Source organism: Equus asinus, chromosome 6 (assembly GCF_041296235.1).
Source record: "Equus asinus isolate D_3611 breed Donkey chromosome 6, EquAss-T2T_v2, whole genome shotgun sequence".
Lineage (NCBI taxonomy): Eukaryota > Metazoa > Chordata > Mammalia > Perissodactyla > Equidae > Equus > Equus asinus.
The window spans coordinates 39488950-39504303 of record NC_091795.1 but is presented as its reverse complement, the minus strand read 5'-3'; the positions used below and the strand labels follow the sequence as shown (position 1 = coordinate 39504303).

General features: G+C 55.6%; 1 protein-coding gene across 7 annotated transcripts; it reads right to left on the bottom strand.

The window, feature by feature from the left end:
* Nucleotides 1–5: 5 nt before the first annotated feature.
* RTKN (rhotekin) lies at nt 6–15270 on the bottom strand. Of its 7 annotated transcripts, none has more exons than XM_014829794.3 (13): nt 13411–13608; nt 12623–13048; nt 6398–6597; nt 4589–4650; nt 4438–4491; nt 4237–4354; nt 3783–3992; nt 3024–3118; nt 2816–2922; nt 2450–2578; nt 1586–1754; nt 1313–1417; nt 6–729 (listed from the first exon to the last, which is right to left on the bottom strand). In XM_014829794.3, the coding sequence occupies exons 2-13, from the start codon at nt 12692–12694 to the stop codon at nt 395–397; spliced, it is 1656 nt and encodes a 551-aa protein (XP_014685280.2). In that variant the 5' UTR covers nt 12695–13048; nt 13411–13608; the 3' UTR covers nt 6–394. The 7 variants fall into 7 exon arrangements, with proteins under 7 accessions (XP_014685280.2, XP_014685278.2, XP_014685282.2 ...); XM_070511924.1 differs by having other exon boundaries at nt 12–916; nt 13411–13569; XM_014829792.3 differs by lacking the exons at nt 12623–13048; nt 13411–13608 and adding an exon at nt 14714–15270.
* Nucleotides 15271–15354: the final 84 nt, after the last annotated feature.

Here is a 15354-nt window from a genome sequence, read left to right as displayed (position 1 = left end):
AGAGGCGATCTGTCCTCAAGAACCAGGTGAGGGCTGCTGTTAAATAACTTTAATGGTTGATGTGGGAGTCACAGGGGAGGTGCATTTCCTCCCAGGCTCTTCAGTGCCATCCTCAAAGCTGGTTAGTGCGGGGAGGTAGGCCAAGGTTGGTTCCAGTTTTCTCCCAAGAAGGGTTCAGGGGGTCCCAGCCAGCCCCGGGAATGAGTCCCTCAGCACCATGGCAACCACAGCTTAAGAGGGGCTTCTGTTCCCCCTCCCCAGCCTACTCCCAGTCCAGCAGAAGAAGGGGAGGCCAAGCTGGCCAACCTGCTAAAGACAGCGCCATGTCCAGAGCCCAACTGCACATAGGTCATCTCCTCTTCTGGCCAGATCCTGTTGCCAGCACCCTTCTCTCTCACACTGGTGACTGGAGCCAAGTGCGGGGTGGGCCTTTGCTGCAGAGTCCTCTGGACCGTGGGGATCGCTGCTGGGGAAGAGGGGCCACCGAGCAGGAAGCCCCAAGGGAGTGGTCTGGGGGGACAGCGTCCAGGGAGAACGTTCGGGGTCGCCCCCAGGGCAGGGGGTGGGTCCGGGCTGGGGCTGGGGCCACTGAAGCAGGTGAGCAGGGACTAGGCAGGGCAGGCTGCTCTGTAAACATCACTAGCCAGGGTGGGGGCGTCTCCAGCCTCGCGCCCTCCCGCTGGGCCAGGATGTCTGTCACCGCTGCGATGTCATCCAGCGGCTCAATAGCTGTGGCACCAGGAAAGGGTTGAGGGGAGGGGGCTAGTCAGAGCTTAGGCCCCAGGCCTACCCAGCCCTGAACATCACCTGTCGCTGTAATAGGAGGAAAGCAAAGCCCGGATCTCAGCCGAGATTGCATTATCCTGCAGGAGCAGCCCCTCACCTGGGCCACCTGGAGCTGTGGGCTCTGATAAGACTATGGGATGTGGGGGGCAGGGTGGACAGGGGTGAGAGGTTTCACAAAAGTGGGTGAAGAAATCAAGAAAGAGGAGGAAAATGAAAGCAGTGCCAGGCAAGTGAAGGGTCAGAGGAAGAGACAGGAATCCGCATGCAGAAAGGGAAACAGGAAAAAAAAAAATTAGGAAAGAAATCCATGAAATGAATCTGGTTCTTTGGGGTTTCGTTTTGAACTTTGGTGGAGGTGGTTCTAAGAAGAGTGAGAAGAGAAAGGAATACAAAAGGACTGGGTGGGACTTGGGCCTCCGGAGCTCTGCCCTAGCCCAAGTGTGCTTTCTCTCTGCTTCCATTATCAGGGTTCCCTTGAAGCCCCCACCCACTTCCCATCAGGTTCCCGGAGTGCACTTTCACTCACCCATCTCATGGTACAAGGACCCCTGCTTGGCCAGGACTTGGGGTGGTTTCCGGGGAGCGGGGGTTTCAATTTTCATGACTTCATCACAGCACTGCTTCCACTGACCTGAAGGGGGAGCATTGGTTGGGGGTGGGGAGGGGAAGGACTGAGAGAAGGCCAGGCTGCCCTCTCCCCTGCTACATTCTCTTCCACACATTCTTGAAATTGAAGCCTTTGGTAAAAATAAGAAACCCCAGTCCCTCCCAAAGGTTCAGTCCAGCCCCGTGCTCTTACTCATATCAAAGAAAAGCTGCCACAGAGCCTCCATCCAGCTCTGCAGGGCTCCCCGACTCTCTGTCTGAAGGGTGTGTGTCACCTCGTCCTCCCCATACTGGTTACTGATGCTCAGAGTGAAGGGCCGGCCTGCGGCCTGGTCTAGGTCCCCTGCCCGGACTCGAGTCTCCTGCAGGAGAAAGAAGGGGTCTGCTTCCACCTCCACCATGGTCACAGCAGTCAGCAGTGACATCGGGCAGCTTGAACCTCCTTGCCTTAGGAGGAGGAGCTTGTGGGGCTTTCACCAAGCCCTCTCATTTGCCTCCTACTGACCAGAGTGGGAAGGAATGGCAGGAAAGGACTAGGGATGAGACAGATGGTCCTTGGGGAAAGAGGAGCAGATGGAGACAAGGAAAGAGGGATTGAGCAAGGTGGGGAAGGCACGGAGGCAGGCAGGAATGCTGAGGCCTAAGGTCCCTTAGCACTTCCATAAAAGCTGGCAGGAGAGCCAGCAAAATGGCTAGGGAGCAAAGCAGGGTCATGGACTTGGGTTGGGAGAGAAAACCAGGAAAAGTGAAGTAGATACAGATTGGAATCTGAGGGGAAAGATGGAAGGAGGATGAACAATCCTAGACTGGCTGTAGAACCCCCTCTGAGACTTGGCAGGGGCTGAGGCTGGTGACTAGAAAGGATGATCCTTTTCCATTGATGCGAGTGGAGAATATGGTCCCCTCAGGATTCCTGGCCCTGAAGCTGGTTGTGATGCTGTTAGGAGCAGGAGGCTAGCTTTGATCTCACTGAGGTCTCTGCCCACCCTCCTGGGGCCTGAAGGAGAGGTGCCCTGACCCTGGCACCTGGTGGCTTCACCACCAGGGGACCCATCACCTTGTTGATCGCAATAGTAAACAGCGGCTCTTCCCCAGTATCCAAGTCTTCAGGTTGCCGGTAACAGAAGAGGTTTGTGCCTTTCAGGACTCCATGCACTCGCGCCCAGTCCTGCAGCTCCCCAGCTTGCTGCATAAATGACTCCAGGTTTCCTGGGGGAATCACACCCCCCAACACCCTTCTTCCCAGCCCCCATCAAGAATCTGCTGCTTTCAACTCGCCCTCCTGTCTGATCCTCCTCTCATGTTGCCATACCCCTCCTTCCTCCACCCAGATCTTGAGTTTTCAATAGTCCTTTGATTCCTAGGTGTTCCAGCTCTCCTCTGCCTTCTCCCTGTTCCCTTCCACTCCTCAAGACCCCCTCACCTGCACCCTGAGGGTACCAGTGGCGGTAGGCTGAGTCATGCAGAGAGGCTGAGCCACCAGGCGGCAACACACGCTACCGTAAAGGGGCAGCCAGGCGGGGTTCTCTTCTGGGGAGAAGGAAGTGCAGGATGAGGTGAGGAATGCGAAGAGGACCATCCAAGGCTCCTCTTCTCACCATCCAGCATCCTCCATGCACACACATACTCACCGTGGCTGGCGAGGGTGAGGTCGTGTGTGCGGAACCCATCTTGCACTGCTGCCAGGGTGAGCGTGGTGTGAGCCAAGAGGTGGTAACGAGGACCACTACAGGACAGATAGAGCAGTGGGCCTCAGCCAGGGGAGGGGAGTGTTAGACGGCAGGGGCTGGAAGGGCTGAGCAGGTCTGTTCCATTGATCAGGCTGCCCCACAGAAAACCAGCTTGCCTCCCCCACAGCAGCTGAAACAAACATTTACTGAGCTCCTGCTAAGTGCTGCGTCCTGTGCTTTAAAGATGTTACCCCACTGTATTCCCCCGACAGCCCTGTGAGGTTGGTGGCATTCTTTAGTTATAGATGAAGCAGCTTGAGGCTTAGAGAATTTAAGAAATCTGCCCATAATTTATGGCTGGTAGGTGGTAGAGCTGAAATTTGAACCCATGTCTGTCTCCAGAATCAGCATTCTGTTCATTATGCTAGAGATTCTCAAACTGCTCCTCAGAGGTCCAGTGGTTCCACCGGGTCCCTTCAGGCACCTGGAGGCAAACTGCAGGGTCCAGGCTACTGTGCTCCAACCAGGGTGCTCTGTTCTATCTACATAAGCTGTATTGCTGCTGCAAAAAAACTGAAAACCCTGGGGCCTAGCTCTCCTTGCATTCCTATTGGTCCTGGCAGCAGTGCAAAATAGGTTCTGCATGCACAAGACAGCTCAGAGGTCACCTGTGGTCAGGATACAGGCAGCTGAGGGTGGTGGGGGAATGCAAGGCCTTACCCCACAGTCGGGGTGGGGAGCAGGATGGGACTGCTCCCCGAACCCCCAGCACTCTCCAGCGATGCCCGGACACGCCTCCCTGAGGAGCGGCCCAGGGAGCTGCTGAGTTTGGTGGCAAGCCTCTTGGGGGCGCCAACCAGGGCCCCCTCCTCTTCCATGCAGGCCCCATACAGCTCCAGCCGCAGTTCAAAGTCTGGCCCTGCCTCAGAGCTATAAGAATGTGGGAGGAAGAAAAGAGGATGGTCCTGGGGAAGTCCAGGAATATTGTGGGGTGGGGTCAGGGGGGCGGTTGGGGAGGATGGAGTAGGCTAGAGGATGGATGTGCAAGTACAGAACAGCAGAACAGCTCTCCAGGAAGGCCCGTCTCCCTCTCCTCCTCCTCCCTTGTAGCTGCCTCATCCGAGAATTGGAGCAGAGTGGAGAAAGGAGGGAGCCACAGGGATGCGGTACTCACAAGAGCACACTGTTCTGAAAGGAGATGTCAGTGAGGGTCCTATCCACCAGGATCATCTCTGTGTCCTGAATGTGTTCCCCTAGCTGCAGCAGCAGGAACACAGCCCAGCGGTGCAAGTCTGGGGACAAAGAGGGCCAACTGGTAAAGACTGCCCCACAGGAGTCACCTCTCTGAATTCGTCCCAGCATATGTGGAACTCACCGCCTTTGTTCTTGAAATATTCTGTGTCCTTCCACATGAGTGGAATCCGGAGGTCTACGGGGCAGAGGGGTAGGAATAGATGTTGAGATGGGGCAGGAGGTCTTGTGGTTGGGCAAGGAGTGCCAGCGGCTGGGGTGGTTGTGCTTCTTACCAGAGATGCAGACCCGGCCGCGGCAGGGGGAGCGCTCAGCGGGTGGCCCACTGTCAGAAGGCCTGTGGGCAAATCACATCATCCTAGCCTGGCCTCGTGATGCTACTCCCCCTGGCTCCAGTTCCCAAGGGCTCTAGGACCCCCAGGTCCCCAGCCAGACTGCCATGGCAGGGCTAAGGAACTGTTAGGGAGAGTTACCGACTGAACCCAGGGGGTGCCGGGCTTGGAGACACTAGAGGCATGATTGGTCACACACATAATACAAGCTAGGGGCTCCTCCCCTCCAAGCACCCTCCCTGACCACCTGCCCAGACCCCTGCCAGGGACAAGTGGGGCCTTAAGGGGACAGGTGCCCAGAGACTCCTGTCCAAGGGCTCTGCTCCATTAAACCCCAGGCTTAGAGGGGTTTGCAGGCTTTCTTTTTAACAATAAGGGAGGCAGCTCGTCTCCATCTCATGGCTTCTTTGAAATAAGAGGGTACTGGATCCCTCGGAAAATCAAGCTAACCAGTGTTTGATGAAAGGAGAAAACCCAACCAGGGAATATTTGTGTTCCATTGCCACAGACCTCTCTCCTGCCCTCCCCCCAAGCTTTGCTTTCTGCTTGCTCTCCTGAGTAGACATGCTGAGCCTTCCCAGTGCCCCAAGTTCCCCATCCCCCCTGCAGGGCCCCAGGCACCCAGCCTTCCTCCTCTCCCCCCAGCACCAGGTCTCACCAAGCATGTGTCCCTCTCCTGAGGTGATGATTTATCCATCCTAATTCATAGTGCCACTAATGTAACTAGCGACTTAGTAGGGCCTGATGTAGTGGCACTGATGGCCATGTGTTTAGCTGTCAGGGACTTGGGGTGAACCTCAGATCACACTGTCTGGGCTGCGTGTGGGGACTGGGGCCACACAGAGCCTGTCGATGACTGCCTCTCAGGAAACTAAACTCACAGTAGAAGCTGTCCCCCTGCTTGCCCTTCCTTTAGCTTTATGGGGCAGCCGTAGAGTGGGTGTTCTGCCTTCATAGGTGAGCTCTGGAGGGCTCCTGGCACCCTCTCCTTGTGTTAGTCTTCATGGCTGAGCTGGTATGGGCACCACACCAGTGAGGAGATGGGACCTTCTCCCCACTCCACCTTGTGGGGTCAAGCAGGCCACTTTGCCAGAAACCAATTCTCCAGATGACCAATTTACCAAAAATGGCCAATTCTCAGAATAATCAACTTGTCAAATATTTTCTCCAACCTTTTAGTTTTACCACAGCATCGCCTCAACCATTTCACTAGATTTGTCAGATCAGCAGAGTCCAACATCATTGTAGATTTTGTTTCACATCTAGAAGCTGAGCCCTTTTGGAATGCACAATCTAATTTATGTGAAGGGGTAGGCTTTGCCTTAAATGTTTTTTTTATTATTCACTTCCCAATCCCTGCCTCTGATGGTGAACCCCAGGGATAATGAACTATTGTCAGTTTGTAGTAAATTGGGCATTCAGCAAATTGACCATTTGATGAACTGGCTTTGAGAAAACTGGCTTTCTAGAAACCAGCCAGCCAGCCTCATCAGATCACAGGTGGGGCTTAGTAAAGTCATGCTTTTGCATAACTATCCCTCAGACTGCCAGCCTTTCACCAGATGCACTGGCGTTCCTAGCTACTCACTAGTGCACCTCTGGGTAGCACACTGCACTAGTAAAACACCAAGGTGTCTTCCAGGCCCCTGACAGGTCTTCACGGGGAGGTCATCTTCAGGATGGTCCATACTCCACATATAAATACACGCTGCACCACTACCCCTCCTAAGGCCTTGCCTCCCCGTTGCTCACCGCCGGCCTGTCTTCCCCAGCACCTGCGCTTCCTTGCGTCGCTGCAGCTCGCCCATGTAGTTGAGAATGCGGCTGTTGCACACCAGCAGGCTCTTGGTGGCCTCCAGAGCCTGCTCACGCTGGGAGCAGGCCGCCAGCAGCTTGCAGGCCCCTTCCCTCATCCGAATCTCATGGTCTAGCTTTCTCTGCAACTCTGTGTCCTAGCCAGAGTGGGGAGAAGGATAAGAAGGAAATGTCAGTCAGGGGACAGGTGGAAGCACCCTCCAGTCCCCAAGTGGGCTGTAGCCCAGGAGAAACTGATAAGAAACTTATGTCTCAGGCAACTCAAGAGCGAAGGTTGAGTCTCAACCTCAGCTGCCCAAGAATAACCAGAGAAGCTTTGTAAAACTACAGATGCTGTTGTGCATTTGATGGGGGGAGTTTAAATTCCTTCAGCCTGGGGCTGGCCTTGTGGCCCAGTGGCTAAGTTCACGTGCTCCGCTTCTGTGGCCCAAGGTTTCGCTGATTCAGATCCTGGGCGTGGACATAGCGCCACTCAGGCCATGCTGAGGCGGCGTCCCACATGCCACAACCAGAAGGACCTACAACTAGAATGTACAGCTATGTATTGGGGCCTTCGGGGAGAAGAAGAAGGAAAAAAAATAAGATTGGCAACAGATGTTAGCTCAGGTGCCAATCTTTAAAAAAAAAATTCCTTCAACCTCTTTTGAGGCAATTTAGAAAAATCTATGAAAACTACAAATTCACATATCCTTTGATCCAGCTATCCAATATCTAGGAGTTTCTCCTACAAATACAAACATATGGGCAAAGCCATCTATACAAAAATATTCACAGCAGCATTGTTTTAAATACTAAGATGAAAAGCCTTTCAATAGGGCATTGGTCAAATAAGCTACAGCACATCTTCACCATGAAATATGGAATATTGCAGACATTAAAGAGTGAGGTGGACATGTGTGCAGCTGTGAAACAATCTTCAAAATACATAAAGTGAGAAAAGAAAGCGTAACAGTATTATAGCATGCTACCATTTGTGTGTGATATGGTCATGTGCCGCAACAACACTTCAGTCAACAGACTGCATATACGACAGTGGTCTCATAAGATTAGTACCATAGAGCCTAGGTGTGTAGTAGGCTATACCATCTAGGTCTGTGTAAATACACTCTGTGATGTTTGCAAAATGACAAAATCGCCTAACGATGCATTTCTCAGAAAGTGTCTACGTCATTAAGCAATGCATGTATATATATATTCATGCATATACATATACATAGATAGGCATAAAATAGTGGTTGCAGGACTGGGAGCCAGGAATAGAAAACAGATTTAAGATACTTTATTTATATACATATCCTACTCTACTACTGTACTATTGGAAATTGTTACCTTTTTAAAAAATTAAATCTTCTAAGTTAAAAAAAAATTACCAGGCTCCACCTCAGACTTGCAGAATAAGAATCTCTGAGAGTGAGGCATGTTCATTTTTTTGAAAATTCCCCAAGTGATTCTGAGATACAGCCAGGGCTGAGAACCACCAGCTAAAGGGAATGGCCACGGATAGCACAGCCCAGCCTGGGTTACCCGAAAGACTCAAGTGATGAGGGTGGACATCTAGTTGGCAAGGGATCAGTGGAGAGGGAGCATACCACCTACAGAGTTCACCCGTGCTGCACAGAATCTCGTACACACCCCAAATTAGGGGATCTGCCACCTGCTGGCCCTCTGAGCTTGGGAGCTGAAGACGGAGGCAAAGAATGAGAATAAGAAGGCAGGTGAAGCAGGAGGTCAGGAGTGAGGGGCTGAGCAGGCTTTGTGTAAGGGCCAGAGAGGGGGCACTGGGAGAGGCACCAGGATTCTCAGAAACATTTGCTCAGAAAGGAGTTGTGGAGGTCTTGGCACAGAGCAGAGAGTGAGAGCACCGGTTCAACATAAAACAAAACTGGGTCTGAGTCACAGCCCTGCCAGTCTTGAGAAGATGGAAATAAATTTATTTTAAAAGCACCGGGTAATTTACTGAACCTCCCTAAGCCTCTGTTTCTCCATCAGTAAAATGAGGACAGAAGCAGTCCCCGCATCCTGCGGTTGTGAGGCATTAGTGAGACAGGAACGTGAAGCACTTAGCGCAGTGCCCCCAACATGCTATACGTGAAGGTGAGGATGCTTATTTTAATGATGCTACTTGGGCAGCAGCAGCATTCACCCGACAAACACTGCAGCATCCTTGTGCTGTCCACAGCTCCACATTTCACATCCAGCTGAGAGGTTAGAGATGCAGACACTAATGGCTGCTCCATAAGTGCCATGTCATGGCATAAACACCCTCACAGGAAACAGACTGTTAGCTTCTGGCTGAGGTGATGGGGAAGGCTTCAGAGAGGAGGTAGAAGACTAACCCTGAGACAGTGTACACATCAGTTCAGAAGGCAAGCCAAGTGGAACCACCAGGCTGGAAGTGGGGGGGTGAATGTGACCACCCAAAACCTGTCATCTCCCTCATGCCACCTCTCTTCCACACCCTTTGCCCTTGCTTCTGTCCCTGGTGGCTCCAGCCTTCAAGCCTCCAAGATCTGAATACCCTAAATTTCTGCTTCCAAAAGCCTTGCCCAGCCTCCCTGCAGATTCTTCCTTCACTATTTATTCCTGGCTTATGCCAGAGTCTCATCACCCCCCTTCCCCAGCACTATCCACCTGTTTCCCTTCCTGACCCTTCAGAATTAGGCCAACCCAATCCCAACGCCGCCTCCACCAGGAAGCCCTCCCAGACTACACAGCTTCCTCCACCCCGCTATGTCTGCCTGCACCGGGGTCCCACCTCTGCTATGCTTCGTTGCTTGCCAACTCCCCATCCCATTCTGCATCCAGCTTCTACTACAAACACCCCAAAGGGGTGAGAGCAGAGGAGGAGGAGACACAGAGGTGTCCTGGCTGGCCTTCTGGTCGCGGCCCCAGCACTCACGGATCCTTCCCTAGCCCTGTCCATTGCGCGCGCGGCCCCAACGCAGGCAGCGCGCGGGGTCCGGGGAGCCGGCGGGACCCGGTGCCCGCACAGCCGCCCCTGCCCGCGGCGCTCAGGGCGCCGGTGACATCAGCTCCCAACTGCAGCGAGAGCCACCGAAGGGCTCTAGGACGCGGGTGGTCCCTGCTGGGCTAGACTCCGAGCTCCGGTGGCGCGACCACAGAGACCCAGTCGCGCCGCGACAGTGCCTCCGGGGGCTCCCACATCGCCCAAGAAAGGGCTCCGGGCCTCAGCGCCGCGCTCGGGCTGCAGGAGGCCGGGAGGCCCCTCCTGCATTGCGGTTGTCCTCCAAGGTCACCCCTTGCCCCAGAGCATGGGGGAGGAAGACAGTGTATAAATTGGAATAACTGGGGCCAGAGAGAAGTCCCCAAGCCCAGCCTGGATGGGCCGGACTGAGGGCCCAGAAACCCCTCGCTACTCCCCACCCGCCGCCCTCTGGCCCCAAATCCACTCTCCCACGGCTCCACGGCAGAGAGCGCCCTAGGAATCCCCGCTCCCACCCCGTGGGCAGGGCATCTCAGGAATTCTGCTGTGGGCTCTGGATCCCTGTGCTTTGCCCTCATCTCCCCACCGCAGGGATAGCTTCTTGCCGCCCCCTCCCCACCCACATCTCCCCAGGCAGGCAGCGTTTTCACCAGGCTCCTGGGAAAGTGCCCAGAGCTGGATGTCAGGCCGACCTGGGTCAGGGCCCAAGGGGCTGAAGGAGGATGAGTCATGGGCAGAAGCCCCGGTACACATTAGGCCCTCTGTGGACATCCTTTCCCGTCCCTCCCACTCTCTTCTGTCCCTGACTTCCTGCTCTGCTTCTCATCACCTTCTGTTCCCTTCAGAATCTCTAACCAGGGCTTAGTTCAAATCCTGGCTTAGGAACCTGACTAGTTGTGAGAACTTAAACTCTGGGAGCCTCAGTTTGTAAACTGGGGAGTATCACACCTCCTTCACAGCACTATTTGAGGATTAAATGGGAAAGTCTGACCTCCACCTGGCCCCAGCACGTATTTAAAAACCACCTTTCTCTCACTCCCACCTGCCCTTTACTTGCAGCTTAAGTTGCCTCCTCCAGAAAATCTTCTTGGATTTACTCTTCCAGACTACCTCTCTTGCTAATCCCTGAAACATCAGTGGGCCTCTCTTTTGAGAAGGAGGGTGGGGGAACTGCTGAGCTTCCTGGAGAAAGAACACAGCACCTGCAGCCCATGGCGGAAGGAGAGGTGACGAAAGTGAAATCTCTGCCTGTCCCCTGCCCCAGAATGTGGGCAGAGCTCCTCTGAAGAAAAATGACATGGAGGGATGCACAAGTTACACATTTCAATACCTAGATCGGTTCCGTCCCATAAAATCTTCCGTGATGATGGAAATGTTCAGTAGCCATCAAACACTTGCAATGTCGCTAGAACAACTAAGGAACTAAAGTTTAAATTTCATTTTAATTAATAAATTTTAAATTTAAATAGCCACATGTAACTCGTAACATAGACAGTGCAGAGGACTAGGGATGGCAAATAAATTTTACCTCTTGTGCCAACACAGGATAATAGTTACTGTCAGAATCCCAGCAGGCTCACTGGGCACCTTTTCTGTGCATTAAAAAAGATGGCCCTCTCCAGGCAAACAGGTTAGATAAAAGGACCCCCCTTCCTCATGCAGCCCGAACCCAGGCCAGGACTCCTACCTCTGCCTTGCGGCGCCCTTGTGAAGGACACAACCTGCACAATTTATGGCCAAGCTTGAGTTCATAAAGATTCTGAGGCCACAGCTGGGCTTGTTGGTAAAGAGTGCCATGATTGACTAGTAATGTCTACTATGATCCAGGGATGGGGGCAGGGCTGCAGGAGGCATGGGTAACACATACAAGAAATTGCCACTCCTGATCTAGACTTTTTACTGTTCTGTCTGACCTCCCTCAGAAGCCACCCCCTGCCTAGTCCAGACGGTCACTTCTACCGCTTCTTCCATCTTCCCCATCTCAGGAAATGGCCACACTGCCCAGTCGCTCAGCCACATACCTAGGACTCACCCTGGAGTCAATCTTTGCCTCACCCCTCACGTCCAATCCATTGGCAAGCCCTGTCAGATCTCCCACCACTGTCTGAAGCCCACCCGCTTCTCCCAGTCTCCACCATGAGCGCTTTAATCCATAACACCAGGCTCACTTATCTAGGGTGGTAACAACCTCCTACCTGGTGGTCTTCTGCCACCTTTCTGGCCAAACCTCCTCTCTCCCAGCCCACTGCAGCCTAGCCCATTCTCCACAGCAGCCGTCATTTTAAAATATTAGATGTGTCATCCTCCTGCCTAAGACCCTTCCATGGGCCAGTATCACACTCACAGAAAAATCTAAGTGTTTCGTCCTGGCCTTCAAGGCCCTGCATAACCTGGCCTCTGCCCATGAGCTCGACCCCAACTACTGTCTTCCAGCCACACCAGAACCAGAACTCATCCCAGTTAAGGGCCTTTGCCCTTGCTATGCCCTCTGTCTGGAAAGCCCTTCCTTCAATCTTCACATATCTTCATATCCTCTGGTCTCAGCTCAACGTTCTCCTCACAGAGGTCTCCACTGACCTCCACATCTAATGCTGCCTCCCCTACCTGATGTTTGTTACATCCCCCTGTTTTCACCATAATTTCACTATGTGAGATCATGTATGTGTTTGTATGTTTATCATCTGTTCCCCCAGTAGAATGGACCTTTCCTATCTTGTTCACTGAGGTATCTCATGGTCTAGAAAAGAGCTTGGCATATAGCAGGTGTTCAATAAATGTGTTTAACAATAAATAAATTTGAAAAAAAAAAACATCTCCCTGCCATCTCCAGGGCCAGCAGAATCCTTACATCCTGCTCCAGAGTCCCGGTCGCCTACTCTAGTAAGGCCACATCCTTCCTTGCAAACCTCTCTCACATTGGACTCCTCTCTTCTTCCCATACCTAAAAGGGGCCTTCGGCCCCAGAACGCACATCCACCCCCACCCACAGAGCTTCCAGTAATACGTGTGAAGACCCTGTTGCCCACATAATGCTCTGATTGGCAGAACTGAGCCTGGGTCCACACATAGCACCCAACGTAGGGCATACAGAACCACCTGTCCCTCTCCACTTTGAGTGGGCCCTGCCCTCCCCCATCAGCCCCAGCAGGGATGGGCAGGGCTGAGACCTGGGCTGGGATGCATGTGGAAGAAGTGTACTCCAGGGGTGGGGGTGTTACCTCCAGGCTGAGCGCCATCTGCCGAATGTAGAGCATATTCAGGTCCTCCAGGATGTGCAATCTGTCCTGCATCTCTGTGCCCCCCAGTGCCCCTTCCCTCGTTGACCCCTCCAGAGGGGTGGGGTGGGCCCGCACCACGCTGCCCCCACAGTCCCTCCTCCCGCTGCTCCCCTGGTCTCGAAAGAGGCAGCTCTTGGGCAGACGGTAGAGGCCACCCCTGTCCTTCTGCACTCCTGTTAGACCCCTCTGGCTGCTGTGACAAACTTTCCTTGCCTACCGCTGTTCCAGAGCCCTGGCGGGAGCCGGGCATAACAGCAAAGGAAAGCGAGGTGAGGATGAGCAGGGTCCCAGGAGGGGCGGCCAGCTGCAGAGGGGGCTCTGGGCACAAAGTGTCCAGTCTTGCTTTGGTGGCAGCTGTTCCCCCAGCTGTGGAAGAAAAAGGCCCTTTCATTGCGTCTCTGGCCCCTCCCCAGCCCCCGCCCACATCCCTGGCCTGGCAGACAGAGAATCTGTGTGCCGGTAGGGCGTGAGGGGCAGGCACAGCTGGAAGGGGGCAGGGAGGGGACGTTTCATGCAGGTTCTACGGAGTCGTGGGGTTTGTCAGGAGGTTGGAGCTCTTTGAGAGGGGTTCTGGCTTAGTTTAAGGAAGAAGAGAGTTGAAGGCAAGGACTCGAGGGGAGAGTGAGCCCAGGGAGGGGGACAAAGAGATAACGCAGCCCAACCCCCAGGGCCACCTCATCCAACTTGGGGCCCCCATCCAGCCCGCCCCACCCTGGGCTCACAGTTACCTCGCTTTTCCAGCAGAAGGGAGGAGAGGGAGAAAGGCAGGGGTGTGCCTGTCTGCTGCTGCCCCCGCTCCCCTCTGCGGGCCCCTTCCCTTCCAGACAGGAAACCAGCCCCGATTCCCAGCCAGCTGCAGCTTTGCCCCCCCTCCACCCCGGGCCCACGGAGTCACACTCTCCTCGGCAGCGGGCCGGGCCTTGTGCGGCTCCGCCCCGGCTCCTCCTCAGCACAGGCCCCCAAAGGCCGGGCTTATCCCGGGGGCGGCCCCAGCTCACAGGCCCCTCCTCCTGGTCCCCGGGCCTCGCCCCCCACTCCCCGACGCTGGCCCCACGCGGAGTTGCTTGTGCGGGACCGACAAAGGCCCTCTCGCCCAGGTCCACTAGCTTCTGAGTCAGAGAAGGCCCAGGACAGAGTGTGAAAGGGCCTTTGTTCCAGGCAGGCTGGGGGGAAAGGGCAGAAGCCAGGCCTGGAATCCGGGCAGCGAGGGAGAGGGGGGCGGGAGGAGGGCCCCCTCACTTAACTCTTTCCAGGCCCAGCGGGGAAGGAGAGCTGACCTTGGGGACAGCCTCTTTACGGTTACTACTCTCCCTCTCGATCGTAGCTCAGCCCCACACCTTTCAGCCCCTCGCGAGGGAGTTACAGGTAGGGTCAGACCTGGACAACGACTGTAGAGAGCGGGGGGCTATGGAGGAAATTGTCAGACTAGAGGCTGGCCTCCTCCTAGGCCCTAGGAAAGGAGGCTGAAAGTTTGAGTGTGGGAAATAACCCCAAATCGTTAAAAGGGAACTCCCCCCACACTCTCCCAGCCCTTCAGGGGCACAGAGGAGCAGCAGGGGAGGGCTTCAGGGAAGGGGGCAGACCTGGCCTAGAAGTGGAGACATGATGGAGGCTGTCCCAGGCGCTTGAGACAGGTTGTGGGATGGGGCTGGCGGCCAGCGAAGGAGCGGGCGCGCAGGCCAAGAGTCCGAGCTGCTGGAGCCCGCCCAGCTCCCCACCGCCCTCTGCCCCGGGATGCCGGGGAGGGGCCGGGGTCCAGGCACATTTTGGAAATCGAGCCTGGGGCCCCTTAAATTGGAGCCAACCTGGAGTTTTCCAGGCAGAAGCAAATCATCCCAACTGGGCCAGGGAGTGTCGGGTGGCGCGGGTCCGATTAACGTGCAGACGGTCCGCGCCTTACTTTTCAAGTCAACAAGCACCGGTCTGTAGCCGTTCCGCTGCGTCTCCGCCCCTCGGCGTGCGCACTGGCGGGGGCGGGCGGCCGAGCTGCGGGAGCCTGCGAAGGGCAAGGCGGGGACGCGGGGCTCTCACCTCGGGCGGGTCGCTGAAGAGGCTGAGTCGGAAGCGGCCGCGTTTGAACTCCATCTCCAGGGCGGAGCCCCTGGCCACGGTGACCCGGCTCCGGTGGTTTCGGGAGAACATGCTGGCGGCTCGGCGCCTTTGCCTACTCTGCGCACTCCCCGCGCCGCGCGGCTCTGCCGTGTCTCGTCCGCTTCTGTCCCTCGACGCCCGCCCGCCAGTCCGGCCGGGAATCTCCCGCTGCCTGGTTCCCAAACTCCGCCCCCGGAGACGACACCTGGGCCGGGCAGGGCGCGGCACCCTCCTCCTCCACCCCCGCCAGAGGCCCGGCCGGCCGGGCCAGTCCCGGGGCGCCTAGCAGGCCTGGCCCGCCAGCCCGCCAGCCAGGGCACTGTGCGCCTCCGAGCACTGAGGAGACGCTTCCTCCCTTCCGGCCTGGGTCTCGGGAGCCTCACCTGGGCAAGGGGCGGGTCCAGCGAAGCCCCGCCCACCAGCCGCCCCCACCTGGCAAGCCCGACTCCCTGTGCGCGGAAAATACCGCAGCCGCCTGGGTCGCCGCGTGGCGCTCTGCGGCTCTCGCTCGGCCCTGGGACCGCGCCCAGCCTCATCCCCAAGCAGCTTCCGAAGCCACCATTTCAACTTCCTGCAGTCCC

What these genes read in the sequence shown, in the direction of transcription:
- RTKN (XM_014829792.3), bottom strand. Translation starts at nt 14,824, where the DNA reads ATGTTCTCCCGAAACCACCGGAGCCGGGTCACCGTGGCCAGGGGCTCC. An exon ending in CTGGTACCCTCAGGGTGCAG is followed by an intron (nt 2,579 to 2,815) that starts GTGAGGGGGTCT and finishes TCATTTATGCAG; the next exon opens with CAAGCTGGGGAGCTGCAGGA. An exon ending in GCAGCTTTTCTTTGATATGA is followed by an intron (nt 1,418 to 1,585) that starts GTAAGAGCACGG and finishes CTCCCCCTTCAG; the next exon opens with GTCAGTGGAAGCAGTGCTGT.